The sequence below is a fragment of the Bos javanicus genome, chromosome 26 (assembly GCF_032452875.1).
Source record: "Bos javanicus breed banteng chromosome 26, ARS-OSU_banteng_1.0, whole genome shotgun sequence".
Taxonomy (NCBI): domain Eukaryota; kingdom Metazoa; phylum Chordata; class Mammalia; order Artiodactyla; family Bovidae; genus Bos; species Bos javanicus.
In genome coordinates, this window is record NC_083893.1 from 27,212,621 (window position 1) to 27,236,213 (window position 23,593).

Sequence of the window (23,593 nt, forward strand, 5' to 3'; positions counted from 1 at the left end):
GTCCTGCAGTGTTTTCTGATGGTAGCCAGATATATTAATGAAAGTTTATGGACCCGCCTCTTATGCCTGAGGTTAGATGAAAGGACCCTGGGTAGGAGCTGATGACCTCATGTGTAACTGAATCACTTTGCCACACCTAAAACTTGCACAACACTGTAAACCAATCATATGCCAATAAAAATCAAATGCCTTTGGAAGCAAGCAAACAGAAAGAGAAAACTGATGATTGCAATGAGCCCCCGCATCAGGTAGAGTCCAGAAAAAGTTAGACCTTACTTTTCAGATCCATGAGCCAATATTGCTTTTTTTCCCCCCTTAAAACAGGTTTCCTTTTTCTATTACATATTTTGAAGAAGTTTTGATCAATAAATTACTTCACATCATTGTTCTGGGGATTGTTTAAAACAACATATGCAAAGCACTCAGCACAGAGGTTGGCATACAGTAAGTGCTCAAGAAATGAGACTTGTTGCCAAAGATGTGGGATGGGAAGTCATTGATACTGACTGACATTGAACCATAGGGACAAATGAGAATGTACAAACTTGCTCAAACACACTGAAAATGGAGTCAGAAATATTCCTGGATCCCTCTGCTACAATACAGCTGGCATACACCCCCTGAGGGACATCACTGAAACAAGGATGGCATTCTAGAATAACAGAAGGTTTACTGTCAAGCCGACTCTTAATTTTCATGTGTGAATTAGTTACAAAAAAAATATGTAATCCGCCATTTAGCTGTCTCTGTTTCCGGCCAGCCCCCTGTATGTCAGAACAACATAATCAATATGTTGCTTGAATGAGGTGGTATGCTCGAGCCTATTTTAAATTAAGTGAAACAGCTCTAAGACTGCCTTGTCTTTTGCATAGATAATAGATTGCTATACTGGTTCAGTCACTAAGTTGTGTCTGACTCTTGTGATCCCATGGACTGTAGCCTGCCAGGCTCCTCTGTCTATGGGATTCTCCAGACAAGAACACTGGAGTGGGTTGTCATTTCCTTCTCCAGGGCATCTTCCTGACTTAGGGATCGAACCCCAGATCTCCTGCATTGCAGGCAGATTCTTTACCAATTTACTAACAGGGAAGCCCAATAGATTGCTGAGTGGTTTATAATGAAAACTACCTTCCATTCCTTTATCCTAAATTTGAATCAAATTCCAACAAACCATATTCATCAACTTCTTAAATAGTAAACTTGGTTTCTGACAGAAGCTTCACTTATGCAAGGCATGTGGGCACCACTGGTTCTCCTTTCCACAGTCTTCTTCAGTATTAAATGCAATACTTTGGTTTTTATCTATTAAATTGTTAGAAAGTGTGTGTTTGTGTGTTAGTCATTCAGTTGTGTCCGATTCTGGGACCCCATGGACTGTAGCCCCCCAGGCTCCTCTGTCCATGGGATTCTCCAAGGAAGAATAATGGAGTGAGTAGCCATTTCCTTCTCCAGGGGATCTTCCCCACCCAGGGATCAAACCTGGGTTGTCTGTGTTACAGGCAGAGTCTTTACCATCTGAACCACCAGGGAAGTCCCATTGAACTGTTAAACTAACAGTTATTCTGGAGGGATACAAGGGGTTCACAAAGAATCAGACACAAATGAAATGACTGAGCATACACATAACTCTTGAATTTTGGGCTGATCTTTACTGTTGCAAGCAAGCGTCATGGATCTAGATAGACCAAGTTTCAAAATTTGGTATACTACATGTTATGTTGCATAAACTATATCATTTTTCTATTTCATCAACAAGGGAATAAAAATCCCTACCCCACAATCTTGTTGTGAGGATCAAATGGTGTGACTTATCATGTGCCTTCAAGCTAGGCTACAGCAGTATGTGAACTGAGACCTTCCAGAGGTAAGACCTAGTACAACCAGTGCAAGTTCAATGCATGAAGCAGGGCTTCCAGGGCTGGTGCTCTGTGACACCAGGAGGTATGGGATGGGGAGGGAAGGGGGCGGGGGGTTCAGGATTAGGGGGACACATGTATACCTATGGCTGATTCATGCTGTTGTATAGCAAAACCCATCACAATATTAGAAAGCAGCTATTCTCCAATTAAAATAAATTAATTAATTTTAAAAAAAAAGAAAAAGAAAGAAAAGACAGAGGAATCAGAGATCAAATTAGCAGAGAAAGCAAGGGAATTCCAGAAAAACATCTACTTCTGCTTCACTGGGCTTCCCTTGTGGCTCAGCTGGTAAAGCCTGTACTACGGGAAATCTGGGTTCGATCCCTCTGTTGGGAAGATCCCCTGGAGAAGGGAAAGGCTACCCACTCCACTATTCTGGCCTGGAAAACTCCATGGACTGTACAGTCCATGGGGTCACAAAGAGTGGGACACGACTAGGCGACTTTCACTTTTTCATTAACTATGCTAATGCCTCTGACTATGTGGATCACAATGAACTGTGGAAAATTCTTAAAGAGATGGGAATACCAGACTACCTTACCTGTCTCCTGAGAAACCTGTTTGCAGGTCAAGAAGCAATGGTTAGAACCTTAAATGAAACAATGGACTGGGTCAAAATTGGGAAAGGAGTACGATCCTGTATTGTGACCTTGTTTATTTAACTTATAAGGGAGTACATTATGTGAAATGTCCGCTGGACGAATCAAAAGCTGGAAACAAGATTGCCAGGAGAAATATCAACAACCTCAGCGATACAGATGATACTACTCTAATGGCAGAAAATGAAAAGGAACTAAAGAAACTCTTGATGAGGTTCACCCTCTTTCACAGAGGAGAGTAAAAAAGCTGGCTTAAAACTCAACATTCAAAAAGCTAAGATCATGGCATCCAGTCCCATCACTTTATGGCCAATAGATGGGTAAAAGTGGAAGCAATGATAGATTTTATTTTCCTGGGCTCCAAAATTACTGAAGATGGTGACTATAGCCATGAAAATTAAAAGATGCTTGCTCCTTGAAATAGAGAGCGTATTAAAAAGCAGAGACATCGATTTGCCAACAAAGGTCCATATAGTCAAAACTATGATTTTTCCAGCAGTCATGTATGGTTTTGAGAGTTGGACCATAAAAAAAGCTGAGTGCAGAAGAACTGATGCTTTCAAATTGTGGTACTGCAGAAGACTCTTGGGAGTCCCTTGGACTGAAAGGAGATCAAACCACTCAATCCTAAAGGAAATCAACCATGAGTATTCATTGGAAAGATTGATGCTGAAGCTCCAATACTCTGGTCACCTGATGCAAGGAGATGATTCATTGGGAAAGACCATGATGCCGGGAAAGACTGAAGACAAAACAAGAGGGCAGCAGAGGAGGAAATGGTTAGATAGCATCACCAACTCAACGGACATGAATCAGAGCAAACTCTAGAAGATAGTGAAGGACAGGGAAGTTTGGCATGCTGCAGTCCATGGGGTTACAAAGAGTTGGACATGACTTAATAACTGAATAACAACAAAATCACGTACCTGGACGACTGTAGTTACTTAACAATTACATACCCCTATTCTGGAACATTATCTTACTGACACCTAGCTCTCCCATCTTATTTTCTCCCTAATGAAAATCTATCTTTTTATTTTATGATAACGGAATCTTTTTTTCTTCCTTTTTAGGAATCTTCTCTCCTCCATCCTTGAGCTATGTAGTTTGACTGAGACTCTATACCACCTCCTATTTCAATTCCCAGAAAAGATATGTGTCTGACCTACATTAGTAATGAACCATCTTATATAGCTCTGATCCAAGCCAGACTACTTGGATTCAATCCCTGGAAATGTGAGGAAAGAGGCAGACCGGTTTGATGGAGTTTCCAAACTGTCAGACTGTAAGACTAAATTTGATGATGTCCATCATTGCTATAATAAATGGTGAAATCTAACTTGAGAATGAAGCCAACTTGGGGGAAAAACAAAACTAAGAGATGTAAAAAATCAGTTAATATTACTGTAAGCCAGCAGGGACTCAATACAGTTCTTAGGTGTCAGGCATATAACCAATTCACAAGAAACATCTCATTTAACTAAGTAGGTATTAATTATCTTTTTACAGAGGGAAAAAAAAGGGGCATGCAGAATTAAACTTACTCATGACTCCTTACTTAGTAAATGGCAAAGCTAGAACTCATACCTCAGTATCTCTGAGCCCCTTAAATTCCCAGCTGTATAGCCTCCCTGTATAATTGATTTCTGATATAGTAAAGAACAAAACCGTTATAACAGTTAGTTGAATAAAAATATACCTATTCTACTTAAGGCAGTATTGTGCTAAGATACATTTTATAAGATGCCCTAAACATGCAAATCAATTTTGGAAGCAATTTAAACTCCTCGGAAGAAAGTTCATATGTATGTCAGTATGATGGTGCTACGAACAATCACCATAAACATAAGGATAAGTTCTTACATTCCAAAACTGCTTTGCAATTACCACTGACTACTTCCAGGGGTAGGAGTACTATTACCACCAAAAATAAAGATATGCCTTAAGTGCACTAGGTGATGAGGAAAAGATATGAATTCATCTTCATTTTTCTCCGTGGGAAATGCTATGTTATTATCCAGTGTCACATATAAGTTCAGCCCTATAAAAGTTCCCCTCAGTCCCCTCTACACTCCCACAGCCAGGCTTTAAGCAGAAATGATTAAAGAGAGCTTCTTTCAATTAAGCTTGCTGAATAATCCTAGATAGCCCAATAGTTCTCATATAATTAAAAAAAAAAAAAACTGATTTCCAAGAGTCTAACAAATATTGCTTCGACTGACACCTTTCTGCAAGCCATAGGAAGATCCTCAGAGTCAGAAAATACAGACCATGTAGCCAGAGACCAATATATTTCATCAACAGTCATGTGCACTGTGCAATTTACAAGGTCTCATGCTTTCTCTGGAAAGTCCAGAGGGCCCATTTTCCAAGCCCAGTTGGAGGGATACACACACAGGCATGGTGGCCAAAAGAGCCTTGGGTTTTCTACTCATCTGCCTAAAACAGGCCAGATTTCCAGAGTTCATAGCTCCAGCCCAGAAGAGTTCCAAGAAGTGGCAGAGCCCATTGATTCAGTAGCTTTTGGGCTCTGAAGCCATTCTGCCTGAATCTTAATCCTGGCTTTGCTGCTTTCTGGCTGGGTCACCTTGGCTAAATTATTTAACCTCTCCATGCCAAAGATTCCTTTTCTGTTAGGGATGATAATGCAAGGCTTACTTCATAAAATTGCTCTGAGGATTACATTGCTTAAGTTTGAATAATGCCTATCACAATGTCAGAGCTTGAATGGAGAAGAGGTCTCTATTCCCAAAGGCAGAGGAGGGGTATCATTTATTTCACTCAGCAGACAGATTAATTAGAATTTATATATGTTTTTATAAAGATAATGATATGACATGTGGTTACAAGGACTTGGTATAATATTTGTATAATAAATAAAATTTGTATAACAATATTTATATAATAACATTTGGTCACCGATGGAAGATCCCCATTCCAAGAAGAAATAATGGGTTTTCAATTACTACCAGCCAAAGCAATGATGGAATTGTTTTTTATCCCCAAAATGTGTGTAAATTAGCCCTCAGTGAGCTGGAAAATACTGTGTACCATGTACCACTTGACATGGGAAATTCTCTCATCTTACTTTCCTTTTTTTTTTTTTTTGATCAGTGTTTTTCTTTGTTTCTGTCAGTTGGAACAAACTTCTCTCCAGACTTTCATGAAGTTTTTACCTTCCACTGCTTGGTCCATGTGCAAATGTTTTCAGTTACTTGGAAGCAGGACTTAAAGATCAGTCTCTCATGCTTTCTCATTGGTGAAGCATTGACTCCATTTCCAGGTTAACTTAGGGGAACCACATTGATTTATTTTAGTCTTTATTTATTCCGTGCATATTATTATTTATTTATTCTATGAACATATAACACCCAATATAAAGGAGGGAATGAAAATAAACAAAACCCATGGACCCTCTTTCCAAAAAAGTGACTTTATAATTTATAAGGAGATGCACATGGAGATGCAAAGTGTCTCGTGAATAAGAAACAAAATGAATAAGTGAGGAAAAGAAGAAATGCTAATCAGAAAAGGGAGATTCAGTGACAGTTAGAACTGTTTTCCCAGAGAAGGGAGAAGCCAATTTAGATGCCAAAAACAAAGCTTCAGTCATTCCTGAGTGGAAGCAGCAGTGAAGAGGTGGGTGACTTCTATGCAACAGAAACCCTATTTAGTTATCAACGTCTCTGTGATGGGAGAAAAGGTATCTTTCCGTATAGAAGTCTCTTTGTGTTATCTTTGAGCCAGTTTGTTTGCAAATGACTTGTCTTTCACTTTTTCAGGCAGTTTCACTAGTGTTAAGAGATTTATCTGTTCTCTGGCTTTCACCTCCCACAGGAGTCTTAGGGCTGTGTTTGAGAATGAGAAAAATAAAAATGCATTCCTCTTTGAAGTGAGAGAATTGGAGTGGTGAGGGAAGCTATTAGGTACATGGAAGTTGGAAGGCTGACGAAAGATAGTGTGATTTTAAGAGGAATAAAAGGGAGGCAACTTTCACTGTCCTGGTTGTAGGAAACTCACTAGCTTCTAAAAGGTCATTGCCCCAGTAATTCTCAATGACGTGAACAAAGGATATTTAAACTCTTGTTTGAGCTAGTTCCACAGACCACTGTTAATACCAGCAGAAATCTGGAAGTAACCTAGATGTCTATTCCATAGGCAGGTTAGATAAATTAGGGCAAGACAGAATCGCATCTTTTATATGGTTTAGGCTGTAAATTCAAAAGGGATTGATAAGTAATATCAACATTAACTAGAATGTTTTGTATTTGCACATGCTTAGGTATTCATAGAATGTTTATGGAAGGAGAAGTGAGAAACTAGAAACATTGGTTGCGTACCATATGATGAAAAGAATACTTAAAAGAATCGAAATCAGGAATCGGAAGATGATCCGCTTTTAGACTAATTAAGATCTAGTTATTTACACTGAAAGTCTTTAATTTGAACATGTATTATATATGTGTATAATGCTTTTAGTAATAAAAAATCACTATTAAAATGTTTTAAAGTGTCTGTCTTAAAGTTTCATCAAAATATAACAAAACAACATTTTCATCACTCTTGCTGCCATTGATCTCATTTTTTAAAAGTAATTTATGATACTGCTTTAACAATCCCTTGCCGTGTTTACCACTCCAATGTCCCCTTCTGCCCTACAGAATGTAGGTATATCCCAATAAGAACAGACGTCATGTGAGAGCTCTGGGTGGGAAGATTCCAACGCTCATTTTCTCGGGTGATATCTCCATTTGCTAGTTAACAGAGTGAGACTTACCAGTAGAATCTGTTTGGAACAACCGCTTCCTGGATAAGCTGCCACCTTCTCCCAAATTCAGCAGAGCTGTATAACTGTAGAGAAGACAAAATATTCAGCACCAGGACGTCATGGTACACTGAATGCATAAAACATGATTCACTGGATTAATGATAATGATAATAATAATAACGTCTTCCATTTATTAATCACCCTTCCTATGCCAGATGAGTGCCCCATGTATCATCTCTATTCTCCATATAGATCCTGCAAGACATTGATATTTCCATTTTATAGTTGAGCAAACTGAAGCTCACAAAGATTAAGTGATTTGTTGGAAATCACATGCCCTCTAAATATTAAAATAAATTGGGATTCATACCCCATTCTGCCTGGTAAGCTGTATTACTTGCCCTGGAATATGCAGACTGTTGTCTGAGATATAAAGAAGTCCAAAATCTAGACCTGGCTCTCAGAAAGCCAATAATATAACCCAAATCTGACAAAAAATAATGAGCAATGCATGCAATCACCAGATGAAGGAATTCAAAGGAAGGGGATTCAGAAATCAATTAGGGATGCTTCTGAGATGTATGGTGATTCACCATGGATGTGAATGAATGGCAGAATTCAAACTGACAAAGATAAGACAAGCAGGACTCACAAAGGGAATAGCGTGGATAAGAAGTGAGAAAATCAGGGATGGTTATATGAATAAATGTGGCTTATCAAAGGCACATGTAGTCAAAGCTATGCTTTTTCCAGTAGTCACGTATGGATGTGAGAGTTGATCCATAAAGAAAGCTGAGCACCAAAGAACTGATGCTTTTGAACTGTGGTGTTAGAGAAGACTCTTGAGAGTCCCCTGGACTGCAAGGAGATCAAACCAGACCATCTTAAAGGGAATCAGTCTTGAATATTCATTGGAAGGACTGACGCTGAAGCTGAAGCTCCAATACTTTGGAGACGTGATGTGAAGAACTGACTCATTGGAAAAGACCCTGATGCTGGGGAAGATTGAAGTCAGGAGGAGAAGGGGACAACAGAGGATGAGATGGTTGGATGGCATCACAACAGAGGATGAGATGGTTGGATGGCATCACTGACTCGATGGACATGAGCTTGAGCAAACTCTGAGAGTTGGTGATGGGTGGGGAAGTCTGGCGTGCTACAGTCCATGGGGTTGCAAAGAGTTGGACACAACTGAGCGACTGAACTGAACTGGCAACTTGAAAAGGCTTTGAATGACAAGTTAGGGAGAAGAAAATCCGGTCGTGCTGGCAGAAGGAGCCAGTTGATGTCTTTTTAAACAGAGAATAGAGGAACTTTAGGCTCTAACAGCAGCCCACATGGACTAAGCTTTTACTGTAATTCAAGTGCTTCTCATGCATTCCTTCATTTAATCCACATACCATCCCTCCCAGTAATATATAAAGCTATTATGGCCATTTTGCCAATGCTTACACAGCCGGGGAGATTTCAAGTCCATTTGCTACAGTGCTGTCCAAGGGCAACCACAAAGAAACACTGCTCATGACCCAGGGTCTAACCCTCCGCATACTCCTTCCCCTCCAAGTGTCTTTCTTCTCTTCTATCTTGTTCTTCATTGTTGGCTCACTCCTACTCCTGCTCCTCTCCAGTGGTCTCACAGCACCAGGATGGTTTTACAGGAGCCTTTCTTTGTGTTTTTCCTTGTTTTTGTTGTTCTTGTTCTTTTGCTTCTAGAAGTGTCCTCTGATGGCAGCAGAGATTCCTATTGCTTGAGGCATTCCGGTTCCCATGGATGTTTGGCCGGATGATTTGAAAATATCATTTTGGAACATCTCCTTTCTGCTGTGTGCCTGGTCTGTAACCCACTCACATCCCAGTCATCCACCACTGCGCATGCCAGATCCTACAGTGAATGGATGGTGAGTCACTGTGTACTGAGTACCATGACTGTCCGCCCTCTCCAGCCTCGGCGCTCAATGGAGGGTCAAATGACTCACCAAGTGACTCACCGCGGCTGCAGATGTACCAGGCATGTCCAAGAAGTAAGTCAGCTCAAGTGAGGATTTACTGACCCTTGGAAGAGCCTGCTACGACATTGTGTACACTGGATCAAAACACATCCTGAAGTCAAAAAAGAGGCTGAAGTATTTGGCTACCAAAGCGAGGCGCTCACTTGGCCCCAGCTACACAGTATTTGGGCATTCAGCCAAGAAGAATCTGTGACTTTTCCTTTCAAGTCTTATTATTTTTCCTTGCCCTACAAAGCCTGGGTTGGGGGGAGGCTTCCTGGGTACATTTCATGCTTGATTCATTTTAAGAGTGCTGAGGAGAAAGGGGAGACAGTTCCCCTCATGGGATAACAGAAGACACAATAACATCTTCCCTCTTAATTCAGACGCCAAGCAGACAGAGGGTGCATGTCCTGCTTCCCACTATGTCCCGAACACTTGCATTTTAATGTTCAAATTTGGATCAGAACAGTGATCATTTGATCCTGAGTGTCTGTGGCTTCCTCTGCTCTTGCACCATCTTTTTTTTTTTTTTAATTAAAACCCAGAGCTGCACTGCTTTCTATGAGTTCAAAGGGAACAGAAATCATGCCACTGTGTATGCCTATAGCTATTTATAAATGCATGTTAGTATCTATATTTATATACAAAGATTTATGCAAATATAAGAGAATCAGGGTGGTTTGAAATAATAATTCTGTGTGAAGGCTAGACTCATATATATTCTGAAAATCATATATAAATTCTGAGCTCTCCTACAGCTACACCAAGGGATTGCTACCTCTGTCTTCACATAGAATTCATCACAGTGAGGAACTGTTGGGTGCCAGCATCTACGTGTGTGTGTGTGTGTGTTTTCCTCTATGTCTTTTTAAATTGATCCCTCTAGGCTTGGATTCAGAACCTGTGGACCAGTCAGGTATGTCCCATGATATTTGTTTTTATCCTCTTCAAGGAGATGCTTTGTTATTTGTGAGCATCTAGAGGCCCCTCAAGCAGTGGGTACATCAAACAATCCAATAAACCAAGCCTCTCTTATTCAGCTCAGTGACATTTTTTATAGTTTCCTATCTCAAAAGGTCCCCTCTCGTGTCTTCTCCCTTTTCCATTCACACCTGGGCACATGCCCCCTGCCATGCCTTCCCTGGTGCTACCCACTCTGGCAGAGGTGGCTTCAAGGCTTGCCTACCACAATGCCAGTCTTCTTTTTAGGTCCAGACGAGAGGACATATTTTCTATGAACCCTCTCCTACACACTGAGATTTTCTAGAGGCCTCATTTCCAAAGAACTATGGTACAAGAAATGCTATCAAACTATAGTCCATATATTTAACTTTCTTAGTAGCCTTTCAAGAGAGCCTTTTATAATGCGAGACAGAAATCCCTACCCATCTAAACTCACTCTAAAATAGCTGAGATCATCCCTTCCCTCTCTGATGAGATCACAAAGTTTTTATGTGTCTGGAATTCCATCTTTTTGTATCTATACATTGCCTTGTACATAGTAGATGACCAAGGTGGGGAAATAAAGTATTGACTTTACATCATGAAAATTCCCTAGTGATGGATCTACCTAGTAAAACACTCAGGTTTCCCAAGGAATAGACAAAGGTAATTTAGCAGAGGACGATGTTTTACTTCCATGGATCCATAGCTAGAGGCCTGTACCTAAAACCAACAAACAAAACTATAAATATCAGCACATTTGAAATTCCCAAGGACTTGCAGCCAGGGTCTTATATATTCACCCCTAGAAAGAGCTGCTCTGTATATTCCACCTACTACTTCAAACCTTTCCTCTCTAAGAATTTAATTGTCCAGCCTGATGTCATACCAAGAAAAGGAGAAAACAACTCACAGCAATCCAAGTTAATGTGTTCATTAAACCTGCAGAGTCTGACAGCAAAGTTTTCCTCCACAAAATAGAGAGTGCTACCCAAACCTTTTTTTTTTTTTTTCCCACCCAGTGACTATCTCAGCCACCAGTGGAAGGCTTTCTGTGTAGAATGAGTCAATGTCCTTTAATAAAATTCATAGTGGTGGCAGCACCTAAATAAGATTTATTTCCCTCCCTGTCTGTCTCCAGCTCCAAGGTTTCTTTTGACTGTCAGAACACAGAACTGAGATCTATCATTGCTACCTGTCACATCAGAGAAAGCATCCACAGCTTTCGCCAGCAGTGCCAAATCTAGAGAAAGAGAGAAGGAGAATGATCAGGGGGCAGAAAAGAATATCTGAACTAGTTTTAGGAGAGCAGTGCTTGTCTCTAATCCTCTGTCATGACCTCCCCAGATGCCTTCTTGGAAGGGTTTAGATCTGTTGTTTTGTTTTGTTCTTTTACTAATCCTGGTACAAAATATTAGCGAAAAAATGAAAGGAGTAGACATTTTAGAAAGGGAGAAGGGAAGGATTCTGGTTAACAAAAGAATGCAAGGCAGATGATTCTTCCAGTTTAGAATCACTCTAAACTGCCTGAGACCGCCTCTCCATCTCAGTAAATGTAAGTTAATGAGCACAAACTCATTGCTCATCTAAGCTCAAGATGTATTAGCAGCTCAAGGTCCAACTCTCCACTCTGTTATTACCCTAGTGTGGGGGCTTTCAAAACTTCTTCCTGCCATGTTCCTCCCCTGAAGAGTTAGTCAGTCCTTCTTTCCTTCTTTTTTTTTTTTTTTGATAACTTGATCATCATCACATTGGCTTGTTTTCTTGCAATCTGTCTTTGTCTGCCATATGAAGAGTGCAGATAAAAAAGCAATTAATTGCAAAGGATGCAATTTCAAGGGTTGGTTTTATTACCAGCTTTCAACCAAATGTACAATCCTCTCTGGTGCCATCCTGGAGAGCTGCAAGTTGGCTGAGAGGCAAAGGCTCCAATGGAGAATAAAGAGGAAGCCACAGGGGGACAAACAGCTTGGGGGTGGGCAAGAGTGAGATCCACCAACTGTGCTCAGGATTCTTAATCGACAGCAAAATAAGAAGGGCTGGAAGAAGGCGGATATGAGAGCAGCTCCCTATAACTTTCATCTTCCATCTTCTTACCTTTCACATTTTGGCTGAATCGCGAGCAGAACAACGTCTTTTTTTTAATAGAAATTCAACTTCCTTGTGGTGATGCAAAAGCTTGCAAGCACTGTTGTCCCTGAAAAGTCTTCTCAATTGTTCTAAATCAGATCAGTGCAGCCCCTCATTTTATAGCATTAAGACAGGGACCTATCGGGAATTTTCTTTTGCAGCTTGGAAATCAGTGCAAGGATATCATTTGGCAGAAGGTAAGGGTGATAGCATGTTTCAGTCTTTGAAAGTGAAAGCTGCTCAGTCAGGTCTGATTCTTTGTGACCCCATGGACTGTAGCCTGCCAGGCTCCTCTGTCCATGGGGATTCTCCAGACAAGAATATTGGAGCGAGTTGCCATTTCCTTCTCCAGGGATCTTCTTATCCCAGGAACTGAACCCAGGTCTCCTGCATCGCAAGCAGATTCTTTACCATCTGAGCCACCAGGGAAGAGTTTCAGTCTTTGGCTGATGGGTTTGGATGCTTTCACCACAAAGGTTCCCATGGTGATTTTCTCATCAGGAGGCAGGTCCTGGGTCTCCTCCACATGGTCTCCTGCAGAGGCTTCCAGGTTGGAGGAACACTTCCTGCGGTTGGCTCTCTTCAAGGCTGCCTGGTCCCTCCCTTCTGTGGCTCTGCCCTTAATAGCTTCAGAGGCAGGAGGCTTGCAAATTGCCTTTCCTGAAAAGGCTGACAGAAAACCCTGCCAGTTCTATTTGATCTGCCTCATCCTAATACCACCCTGGGGATGGTCTGGGTACAAAGCACTCAGTCACCTCATGACTCTCCAGTTCTCACTGCTGTTACTGCATTCTTTTTAACAAGAAAAGAGATGGGGCCTTGAGGACTTTCAGTAAATTTATAGTGCCAGCCCTGGGGCATTGCAAATATCAAGCTCTTTCCTCTACTAGCCTCCACAGGAAGAAGAGGAGCAATCCAGAGAAATCCATAGTCTTCAGAGATGGGCTCTGATGCTCTGGTTGCACAGCAAAGGAGGCCAGAGTACACTCTTAGTGGGAAATCACATCATAAGGGACCTTAAGCTTCACCCAGTTCTGACACAAGTCTTCTCCTTGGCTAGTGGGGACAGGAATAGTTACAGAACCATGATGACCTTCCCAGACCAGCTCCCCCACCTCTAAGAGATGCAAGTTCCTCAAAGAAAAGGCTAACTTCTCAGCATCTGTCATACATGAGATGTAGTAATGTGTTATATTTTGTCCAGATTGCTGTGGTGGCTTATGTAAGACAGTAAAAGCAGGAAGTCTCCCCAAGTTCTCAAGGTGGGACTGGGAAAACAGTTAAAATCTCTCAGTATGACAATGTGAGGAAAGAGTGTTCCAGGAGAAGTGGGTCAATCTGAGCAAATAAACAGAGGAGAAAAAGTGAAAGTGAAGTCACTTAGTCGTGTCTGACTCTTTGCGACCCCATGGACTGTAGCCTACCAGGCTCCTCTGTCCATGGAATTTTCCAGGCAACAGAACTGGAGTGGGTTGCCAATTCCTTCTCCAGAGGATCTTCCTGACCTGGGGATTGATTGCAGGCAGACGCTTTACCATCTGAGCCACCAGGGAAGCCCGAAAAAAAAGTTAGAGCGGTGTCTTTGTTCTTCTTTGTTCTGTCAACTACGGGAGACCCAGCTTGGCGGGGGTGGGTAAAGGAAAGTGAAGTGGGAGCAGAGGCTATAAACACAGCCTGGGAGCAGGTTGGGTGGAGGCAATCCAACTAAACTCGTGGGGAGCTAATGAAGACAGGACTCAACGACAATGAGGTCAAAAAACAAGGGCCCCCAAAGCTTTGCTGATGGAGTGAGCAGGAATGATGACCAGTCACCAGCTCCATCAAATTCTCCCGAGGTTGGATTTATCAAACCTGTCACTGGCCAGCCCCCAGCTGGCAATGAAGTCTGTCACATGCCCCACAGTCCTGTTTGGCAGGATTGGGGGATTAAACATACGGAACTTGGGTGGGCTGGGCAGCAAGGGTCAGTAGGTGACAGAGGACCAGGTCAACTTGTGGCCATTTCCTGTGCTCCCAGATCTGGGGGTACTTAGGGAAATTTTCAAAGGGAATCTTAGCCTTAAAGGTTCTATAATATAGATGTAGAAATAGAGAGTAGATAAAATAATTAGATGCTAAGCATCTATATCACAAATCCCCCATATCTAGACACTGACAGGAAAAAATGAATAGCTCTCAATAACCATGTAATTGTCCCATTATTCAAATGCATAGATGATGAAACTTAGCAAGTTTTGAGAGATAAAAATAAGCAGGAGGAAAAACTTGTTGCTTGGAACATATTGGAAGTGTGCTTACATAAGACAGATCCATCAGCCGTGTGGAGATGGGACAGAGGGGAGAGAGAAGTTAGCAAGTGGCTGAGCAGAGCAGGGAAGAGATGGGTGCCTGGATGAGCAAGGGCCCCTAGATGTGGGAAGGAGGCAAGGGAAGAAGAGCAACAACAATAATAACAGTAAACAAAATTTTAAAAAGAAAAATTCTGACCAGGACTGAGCATAAGAGAGGGTCATTTCATTTAGGTATACTTATATATATACACACACATACACGGGGGTGTGTGTGTATTCTATTTCAGATTCTTTTCTATTATAGGGTATTTCAAGAAAATGACTATGACTCCCTGTGCTGTACATACACAGGCAACTATAAATTTTGTCTTAAATTTGAATGATGGGCTTTAGAGACTTTTCTAGAATATCTAAATATTTCATCTAATCATTCCAAGGACTACTGATTTATTTTTATTTATTTCATTCCAGTTTTAAATTTTTCATTGAAGTATAATCGGTTTACAATGTTGTGCTAGCATTTGGTGTACAGCAAAGTGATTGTTTTATTCATAAATACGTTCTTTTTACACACTCTTTCCACTATAGGTTATAACAAGATTTTGAATATAGTTCCCTATAATATATAATAGAAGTTTATCAATTTTATATATAGTAGTGGATATCTGTTAATCTCAAACTCCTGTTTTATCTTTCCCCCACTCCCCTTTGATAACCATAAGTTTGCTTTTTTATATCTGTGAGCCTGTTTCTGTTTTGTAAATAAGTTTATCTGTGTCATTTTTTAAGATTCCACATATAAGTGATATACGATATCTGTCTGCCAGACTTCCTCTACTTAATATGAGAATCTCTAGGTCCATCCGTGTTGCTGCAAATGGCATTATTTCATTCTTTTTTTATGGCTGAGTGATTGTATCTGTGCATGTGTGTTTGTGTGTGTGTGTACGTGTGTGTCACATACCTATCTATTCATTTGTCGATGGACATTTAGACTGCTTCCATGTCTTGACTGTTGCAAAAGGTGCTGCTATGAACATTGGGGTGTATGTATCTTCTTTAAAACAATTCTGTTTACTTTTGGCTGTGCTTGGTCTTCAGGCTGCATGGGCTACTCCCTAGTTGTGGTATATAAACTTCTCATTGTGGTGGCTTTTCTTGTTACAGAGCACAGGCTCTGGGGCATGTGGGCTTCAGTAGCTGCAGCACATGGCCTCAGTAGCCGTGGCTCCCAGGCTCTAGAGCACAGTTGAGGCACACAGGCTTAGCTGCTCTGTGGCATGTGGGATCTCCCCAGATCAGGGATTGAACCTGTGTCTCATGCACTGGCAGGCAGATTCTTTACCACTCAGCCACCAGAGAAACCCCATGAAGCGTATGTATCTTTTTGAGAGTCTTTTCTGGATAAATGCCCAGGAGTGGGATTGCTGGATCATACGGTAGTTCTATTTTCAATTTTTAAAGGAATTCCATACTGTTTTCCACAGTGGCTGCATCAATTTACAGAAGGACTGACTTCTGAAAGCTCTAGTCATTTTGCTGGGCAAGGGGAAATTTTACACATAGACCTCTGGGACCAGAGCTGGTGCAAGGTTGGGGGAGGTGAGCAGGGGTCACAGTGCTTGTGACACAAGCTGGCCTGCTGAGTCACGAGGGACTGTTGGCTGCCTGGGAATCAGCCAGGGACAATTCCCTTCTTGCTCTCCCTTCCTCTGTTGCCTGATCTTCAAACAGCAGTTTTCCCTCTGCTGTGAAACTCAGCTTTGAAATGCATACTACAGCATCTGTCAGAGGGAACAGGTCTCACAGTAGGTTGGACATGGGGAAGATGGTTAAAGAAAATTGAAAAAAAAAAGGCAATTAAAGAAAAGAAAATATCACAATGGCTTTTCTAGGGAGGCAGTGTTTGGTGCAGTGAGGACAGAGTATGAAGAGAATCAAACCTGGATTAGACTCCTGGCTCTATCAACCACCCTGGGGAATTTTCTTAACCTTTTGGAGCCTCAGATTCCCCAAATATTAAATAGGCATAAAGATAAAGTCAATGTTTCATGTAAGAAAGAAGTTGAGGAATCAATGCGAAAAGCCTGGCAGAGGGCTTACTATGGAGTGAAGGGTCAGTGCTAGTTCTCAGCCTTTCCTCTTCCTGCTGATCATTGCCTCCAGCCTGAACTGCCCACAGACCCTGAAAAAAACAAGGAATGGCAAGGAGAAGCAGGTGTGACTGCTATTTTCTTCCTGACTTCAGGAAGCAAGGAAGGATCCTAGACAACACTTCCATGTCCCTTGCCTCTGAGGTTGGATACCGCTTAGCTTGGCTGCTCCTGGAGTAGCTGAGGCCGTCTGACTTTGGATCACAAGTCTTATTCTGGGACATTTTCTCATCATGCCTGCAGCAAGATCAGCAGGCAGGCACTGAAATTAAGCAAGTCAGGCGAGTGAGAGCCTTGCCGATTTGAATTTGTGACTTTTCATCTGATACTATTTTACAGTACAGGATCTGGTCATTTCAGGAGGCTGGTTTCTGACTTCTGGTTTCTCTTCCTCTTGCCAGCTATGAGATCCTGGCTGGGCCTCTGGGTCTCTTAGACCACTGAATGTGCCATTTATAATTTGTATTTATATCCTCTTATGCTGAAGAGAGGAAGTTGGACAAGGTAATATTGAATTTTTTTTAATATGAAATTCAGAGTAATAAATTCACAAAATGCGTCTATTTATAAGGCCAAGACTTCCTTCTCCCCAAACCACTCCCCTCATGGCAACACTGTTGGTTACAAACACTCTTGAAAAGGAAGGATACAGGAAAAGGTCAGTGTTATTGGATTTCTAAAGGACCACTCTGAGAGACAGGTTTAAGAAAGAGGTCCATGTCCTCTTAGGATGTCAAATGTCTTTAAAAGTTCCCCAGACGGATGCCTGGATTTAAGAGGCATCTTAATCCATTTAGACAATTGGTGGTTAGAACAGATCAAAAAAGCTAGCTACAAAATACACAAGCAAAAAGGTAATTTATTTGAAATAAAGTAAGCTCAAATAGCTACCAAAGAGCATAATTCTGTGTGTCCAAACCTTAGCCCTAATCACTCATTTTAAAATGTCTATTTCTCCTAATTCTCGCAGCCTGTTTTTTCAAAGTTGGGAATAGATAGATCAATCTGCTTTATGTAGCAACTGAAAAATAATGATACAACCTGGTTAAACAAGTTAGCTAAGGTGAACACAGGCCTTCTGTGTTTGCATAGGATGACATTTCAGCTTGAGAATTTGTTTTATAAACAAGCATTGGGGTTGACATTTAGCAAGCTCCCTGGTTTCCAGTCTAATTGCCAGTTTTGTACTTGGATACTTAAATTACTAACATACTCAAGAGATTAGAAATCAGCTCTGACATTGGGAAATTTCAAGCACATGGAAATATTGCCAAAGCAGCATGGCATATAACACTGTACATATTTCTTATAAATAACTGAGTGCCTTTTTACTTAATGCAGTGCCTTAAGAAACGTGATGGCTTTAGGTAGGTATCAGTCTCCTAAGTGTTTGTGCTCTTGCAGAAATCATTTGAATATCCCCCGGGGGCTGAATTTGAAGGATCTATTTATATTTTATTTCAATCTTGCCCTTTTGACATGAAAGGGCTGCTAGGTCTATTCAAAAACAAATAGAGTTGCTGTGAAGGCAAATACTTCAATATTTAATGGCGTACTGCTATTATAATCAATATTTTCTTAGGACCAAATATCGGGTTCTTGCTTGCTCCATTCATTCTGGTTCAATGGTACCTTTTAGTGACTAAGAGTATAGTCAACGTTGACTAAAGTGTCTATAACTTCTCGTATGTGGGGAAGACAATCCTGGATTACTGCGAAGGCAGCCTTGTGTCTATATCTCGTTGGGCCACACCAGGTGGCTCTCTCTCCTAGGTCTTTGAATAACCATGTGCCAGGCTCTGTGTTGAGTGTTTTGCATACATTATCTCAGCATCTTCAAACAGTCCTGTGAGCCAGGTACTATTATTACTTCCATTTCACAGTTGGAGAAACTCTAAAAGTTAAGTGACTTGCTGAAGGTCACACAGCCATTCGCAGGGCCTGACAGAGGAGAGAGCTGATGTTCCTGCCTCACTTGCTGTGCTTTCTATCATTGGTGAGAAACTAATATTACAGAGTTTTGGAAACTGCTGACATCTCTTCTCTTGTTGAGCAGTCATTATTTCCCAGGGAATTTCTAGCATTCAAAGCAGTTGTGATTAGCAATGGCCTCCTGTTAGTGCCCAGTCAGGAAAAGTAGAAAGGATTAAAATAAATAAAAGAAAGTGTTGTTTTTGTTTGTTTTTTAAGAAATACATATAAAACTGTTTAAATAAAAGTTCTGGACTCATATAAAGAAAGAAAAGAGAAAACTAAAAGCAGTTCTTTTAAAAATGTACTATTATGCAAGTTACTAAAATTCTATTGTATGTCCTCAAACATACTTGCAGTATAATTTTCCTTTTCTATCAATATATGATTTTACTCAAATTCAGTCTTCATTTATATAGAGAATGTCTCTGTTAATATTCAGGGTTTCAATTCTTTGTGAAAAGGGTGTCCTTATCAAAACACGTTCTCCTCCTTAACAGCTGTGTCTTTTGTATATCCTACACATATTTACCAAAATCCTGAAGGTGAGGCCACTCTGCAAGCCTGAAGATTTCTCATTTAATTCATAAACTTTGATAGTTTGTAATATAAAGGAGAACAGAGATTCTGAAAGCTCCCATATGGTATTACTTGGACTGTTGACTCATAGGGCTTAGGAACAAGTGAGACCATACAAACTCATGAATATTCTAGAACTGCCACTAAATGAACAGTGACCCACCAAACTGTCCTAAAGGTCTTGTCCTCCCTCCACAGAATTGATCACTTATTTGGATGCATTTTTTTTTTTAATTCACAAAACAACCGAACACCTCCTGAAATAAAACTGACAGGAAGATCCACGAACAAGAGGAAAACAAAGATGATGAGAAAGATGGAGAAATAAGAAAAAAAAGTGATTTAGGGACTAATACAAGGCAGCAGATGAGGTTCACTTGCTCTGCACAGTTCTCTGCTTTAAGTTTTTGAGTTCGTTACAAACAATTTACAAATATCACATTTCAAACAAAACAGAATTAATCCTCTCGAAAAACTCTGAAAAGTCTGATGACATCAGATGAGTCTTTCTTGGTGTCAAGAACAGTAGGCTGAAGCTGACCAAGACCCCCCACCTCGATCCACCCACCCTCCTGAATGCACACCTGCTCCCCAGTCTCCCACAGCCCAAACCCAGATGCTCCGTTCAGTCAGATTCCTGCTTGTCTGTGGAGGAACTGAGTTTGTGGCCTAGAAGGACATGGGCATCCACAGGGTGGGGAGAAGAAGCTGGCTGTAGAGGATGGGAGAAAAGTGATTCCTTCTGCTCATGGTCGGGGCAGCAGGTAGGTCTGCAAAGCTGCCCAAGGAAAGGGCCTTGCCAGTCTCAATAAGCCAAGCCAGAGGGTTTCTCCTCCCCAGCAACCAGGCAGTCTGAGCCCGGGGAGTGTTCACATTGATTTCACAACACTGCAGACCCTCCCCTGTACAAATCACTCCTCAGTGCAACCCCTAACAGACAGGCCTCAAGCCCAGCGCCCCAGGATGGTCAGCAGAACTGATTTAGATGCCTATTCTTACAAATTCCTATTTTTTCTTTCCTTTCAGTCACATCTGTGTCTTGTTTTCTCTCATTTCCAATGTTTCCCAACACATCATGTTTAGTGAGGTGTTTAAGACAGACTGAGAGATGCTGTTGGAGGCAATGTTTTATAGCAGAGTTTGTACACTAGTTTATTGCCAAATTAAAATAAAGATGTAATCTGGCAGACTCGGCCGGCTGCTAAGCCTTGCTTGGGTGGTTTCCTGCACTGAGGCAAGAGGAGGCAGGGAAACACGGAAGGAAGGGGAAGCTCTGTGTCCTTGTTTTCCTGGCTGCTCGGTTTCCAAATGCAAAGACACGAAAGCTATGAGCAGAATGTTTGGTCTGCCTACCACTTAATTACAGAAATAACAAATAAATAAAGGAGTGTGAGATGGTGGCTGCTTCTGGAATAAACACCTCAGAATTCTTCACGGCATCCACAGTGATTCACTGCTGGTTTGTAAGAAGCTGAAAGGGTGTGACTGTACGTGACGGGCTTACCTTGGCCCATTTGGCACAAACTTTCCATGATGTCTATAACACTTATTTTTCTGAAAATCTCAGGGCTTTCGAAAGGCACAGCCTCATATTCAGAGGCCAGGGAATCTATCACCTGTGTCTAGACCACAGAAGTCCCCCAATAGGGTTTTTTAAGAAGGCAGGTTACTTCTTTTAGAGCTTCAATGGGTCTCAAGCCTTTTCTCTTCAATTATTCTAGTGGTGGCTGGAGAGTCACGTGCTCATTCAAGAAAACTTTTACCTCTTAGCAACCACCTAGATATTGAATATCACAGGTAGATTTCTTTATCTAAGAAAATATAAGAAAAAAGGCTAAAATATCAAAATATCCTGGTTTTATGGATTTCAAGGGCATTTGGCTATACACATTTCTCTCTGATTAAAAGCTTTTCTTTTTTTTTTTTAATCTGGCTTCCTATGGAATTGATGGCCAGTAAAACTCTATCTTGGGCCAGAAAGGACAATCTGTTCAACCAAACTCTTTCAAGTCCCTTAAAATGCTCACATCAAAAAACCTCCGCTGAGAGTCCAGACACTCAAGATGAGTTGCAGTCAGGGCAGAGCGCTGCGGCCCATATGGACTCTCTCCTGTGAGCCAGAGATCCAGACTGTGTCCTTGGGGCCCTCAAAGCCTCATTCACGGAAGGAGAAAGCAAGCCATGGCAGGAAAATAAGGGAAAAGTAAAGGTGGCTGCATATTCAAAGAGGAAGTATGCTTCAAAAGTCTGACAGCCAACGATGGGAGAGAGGTGAGGAGGTCTGTGCGCAGGGGAGCTCTAATGGAACTGCCACCTCTGTGCTTTCTAACCCAGTCTTTCACCACAGACTGATGGGAAATAGCACTCAGCAGAGTGAATCCCAGCACTTAAGCCACCATCTTTGCTGAGAGCTCTCCAGCAGCAGTGACTGTCAGACACAGTGATGAGCAATACTTAAATGGAAGAATGAACGTTCCTGTTTCCAAAAGTCACTCACCTGCCAACACCGGCATGGGCCCCTCACTAGGGCCTACTGCTGCCTCTCATTGGAGCTAAAAGCTCTACGATTTGTGGGTGACTGACAGCTGTTATTTCCATACCACTGGCCCACTGGAGTGGCCACACATCTTCTCCACTTGACTTTAGGGCAACTCCACCGGCTCATCGGATGACTGCACCCCAATCCCCTCATTGCTAATGGACCACTTCTCATTCTGTGATTCAAATCCTGGCATATGGAGCCCTTACCCAACCCCTACTTCTGTTAGTGGGTTTCTCATAATTCTTTGTTCCCAGGATCATCTCTCCTTCCTTCTCCTCTAGAGAAACAGAGCTTAGCAGATAGGCTGGCTTCCACCCCTTTGGTGATATCTCCAGACATCACCATCCATTCAGTAGAACTAAGTTTTATACTCAGATTCCAGTTGCCTAACTTAAACATGTGATACTAATGACTGTTTTCCCCTTTGGGGAAAAATCTTCTCAGATTTTTGGTTTGTCAGCTACATAGAGAACAAAGACTGTTAAGGCTTCCTCTACCTATAAAATGACAGAATTCATTCGGTCTGGTCCAGACCAAGAATTCAATGATATCACCCTAACTGGTCTTGGTTTTGACCTCATATTGCCTCAGTTCATCGTAATTCTACTGCCAGGTTAATTTTTTGTAATCTATAGCTCTGAACACATAAATCCACTGACCAAAATGTTCAAAAGGCTCCTAATTGGAAAAACAAGAATTATTTTTCCTAACAGTCTAAACAGTTAAAAAAAAAAAAAAAAAGATTGGGTCCAGGAGTACATGCATAATTAACTTTCCATAATTTCAGTTTCAGCCAAATCAACATATTCATGATCCTGTTAACATGAATTTTCTAACTATACAAACTTACATTATTGTTTATGACATTCCTCTTGTGTAAAGTGTGCCTCTCCAAAAAAAGAAATATGACATATTCATTAAAGTCCAGGTGAAATCATTTTATAAGACCTCCATCTCCTAAACTTTGGGCTGCCAGTTTCATAGAATCCATCCAGCTAACTCTGATTGGGTTTCTACTATGTGTGAATGAAGGCTCTCTCTGCCTTGTTAGTCCGTCTTAGACTACTGAACTCATGTGTGTTAATTTTCTTTCCCTAGGTTGACCAAATGCTTCTCGATATAGCTATTTTATACCAACAATGCACCACACTGAGCACGTAAAACAGAGCCTAATCTTTTTTCAGTCTCAGTGGAAGTGCACCTGCAATTATAAGTACCCACACAAATACATTTTAAGGCAAAGAAGGCTGACCCCAAGTTCCATACATTGGCTGAGTAGGGCTCCCACACGCCCTAACTTCTCCGAGGTAATTCACTCTGCCACTGCGGTCATGGGGCCGCTGTCTGAAGTGCTGGCACATGAAGGGTTACGTTTTTGGCCTTTTCTTCCAACACAACTGCAAAGATGCAGAGTTTTCACTCAGCCAGGTGAATCTGGCCCTCACTGTGCCTCTGGCATCAGGGGAAAATTAACCAACTGTCAAATACAATACAAAAGCCCAGTGGATTAAATGTCTAATACTCTGTGTTCCGAGCTGCTCAGCTTTGCCTCTGGTAACTGCACCATCCTGGACCAAATGCGTGGTGGCTTGACTCCAGGAATGAAATTGTACATTCTGCTGAAAGGGGAGCCAGGCCGCTCAAGAGGAAAAAATACTAATTGCAAATCTTTTCTATTTTTAGGCTAATGTGATTTTATTTGGCAGTA

The 23,593-nt window shown here is 41.4% G+C and overlaps 1 protein-coding gene across 5 annotated transcripts in view; it reads right to left on the minus strand.

Annotated features, from left to right (window-relative positions):
• SORCS1 (sortilin related VPS10 domain containing receptor 1) overlaps positions 1-23,593 on the minus strand; it is a 574,694-nt gene that overhangs the window by 176,287 nt on the left and 374,814 nt on the right. For all 5 annotated transcript variants that reach the window (XM_061403397.1, XM_061403398.1, XM_061403399.1 and 2 more), the window contains exon 5: positions 7,296-7,369. In XM_061403397.1, coding sequence (XP_061259381.1) covers positions 7,296-7,369 — 74 coding nt within the window. The remainder of the gene's footprint in view (positions 1-7,295; positions 7,370-23,593) is intronic.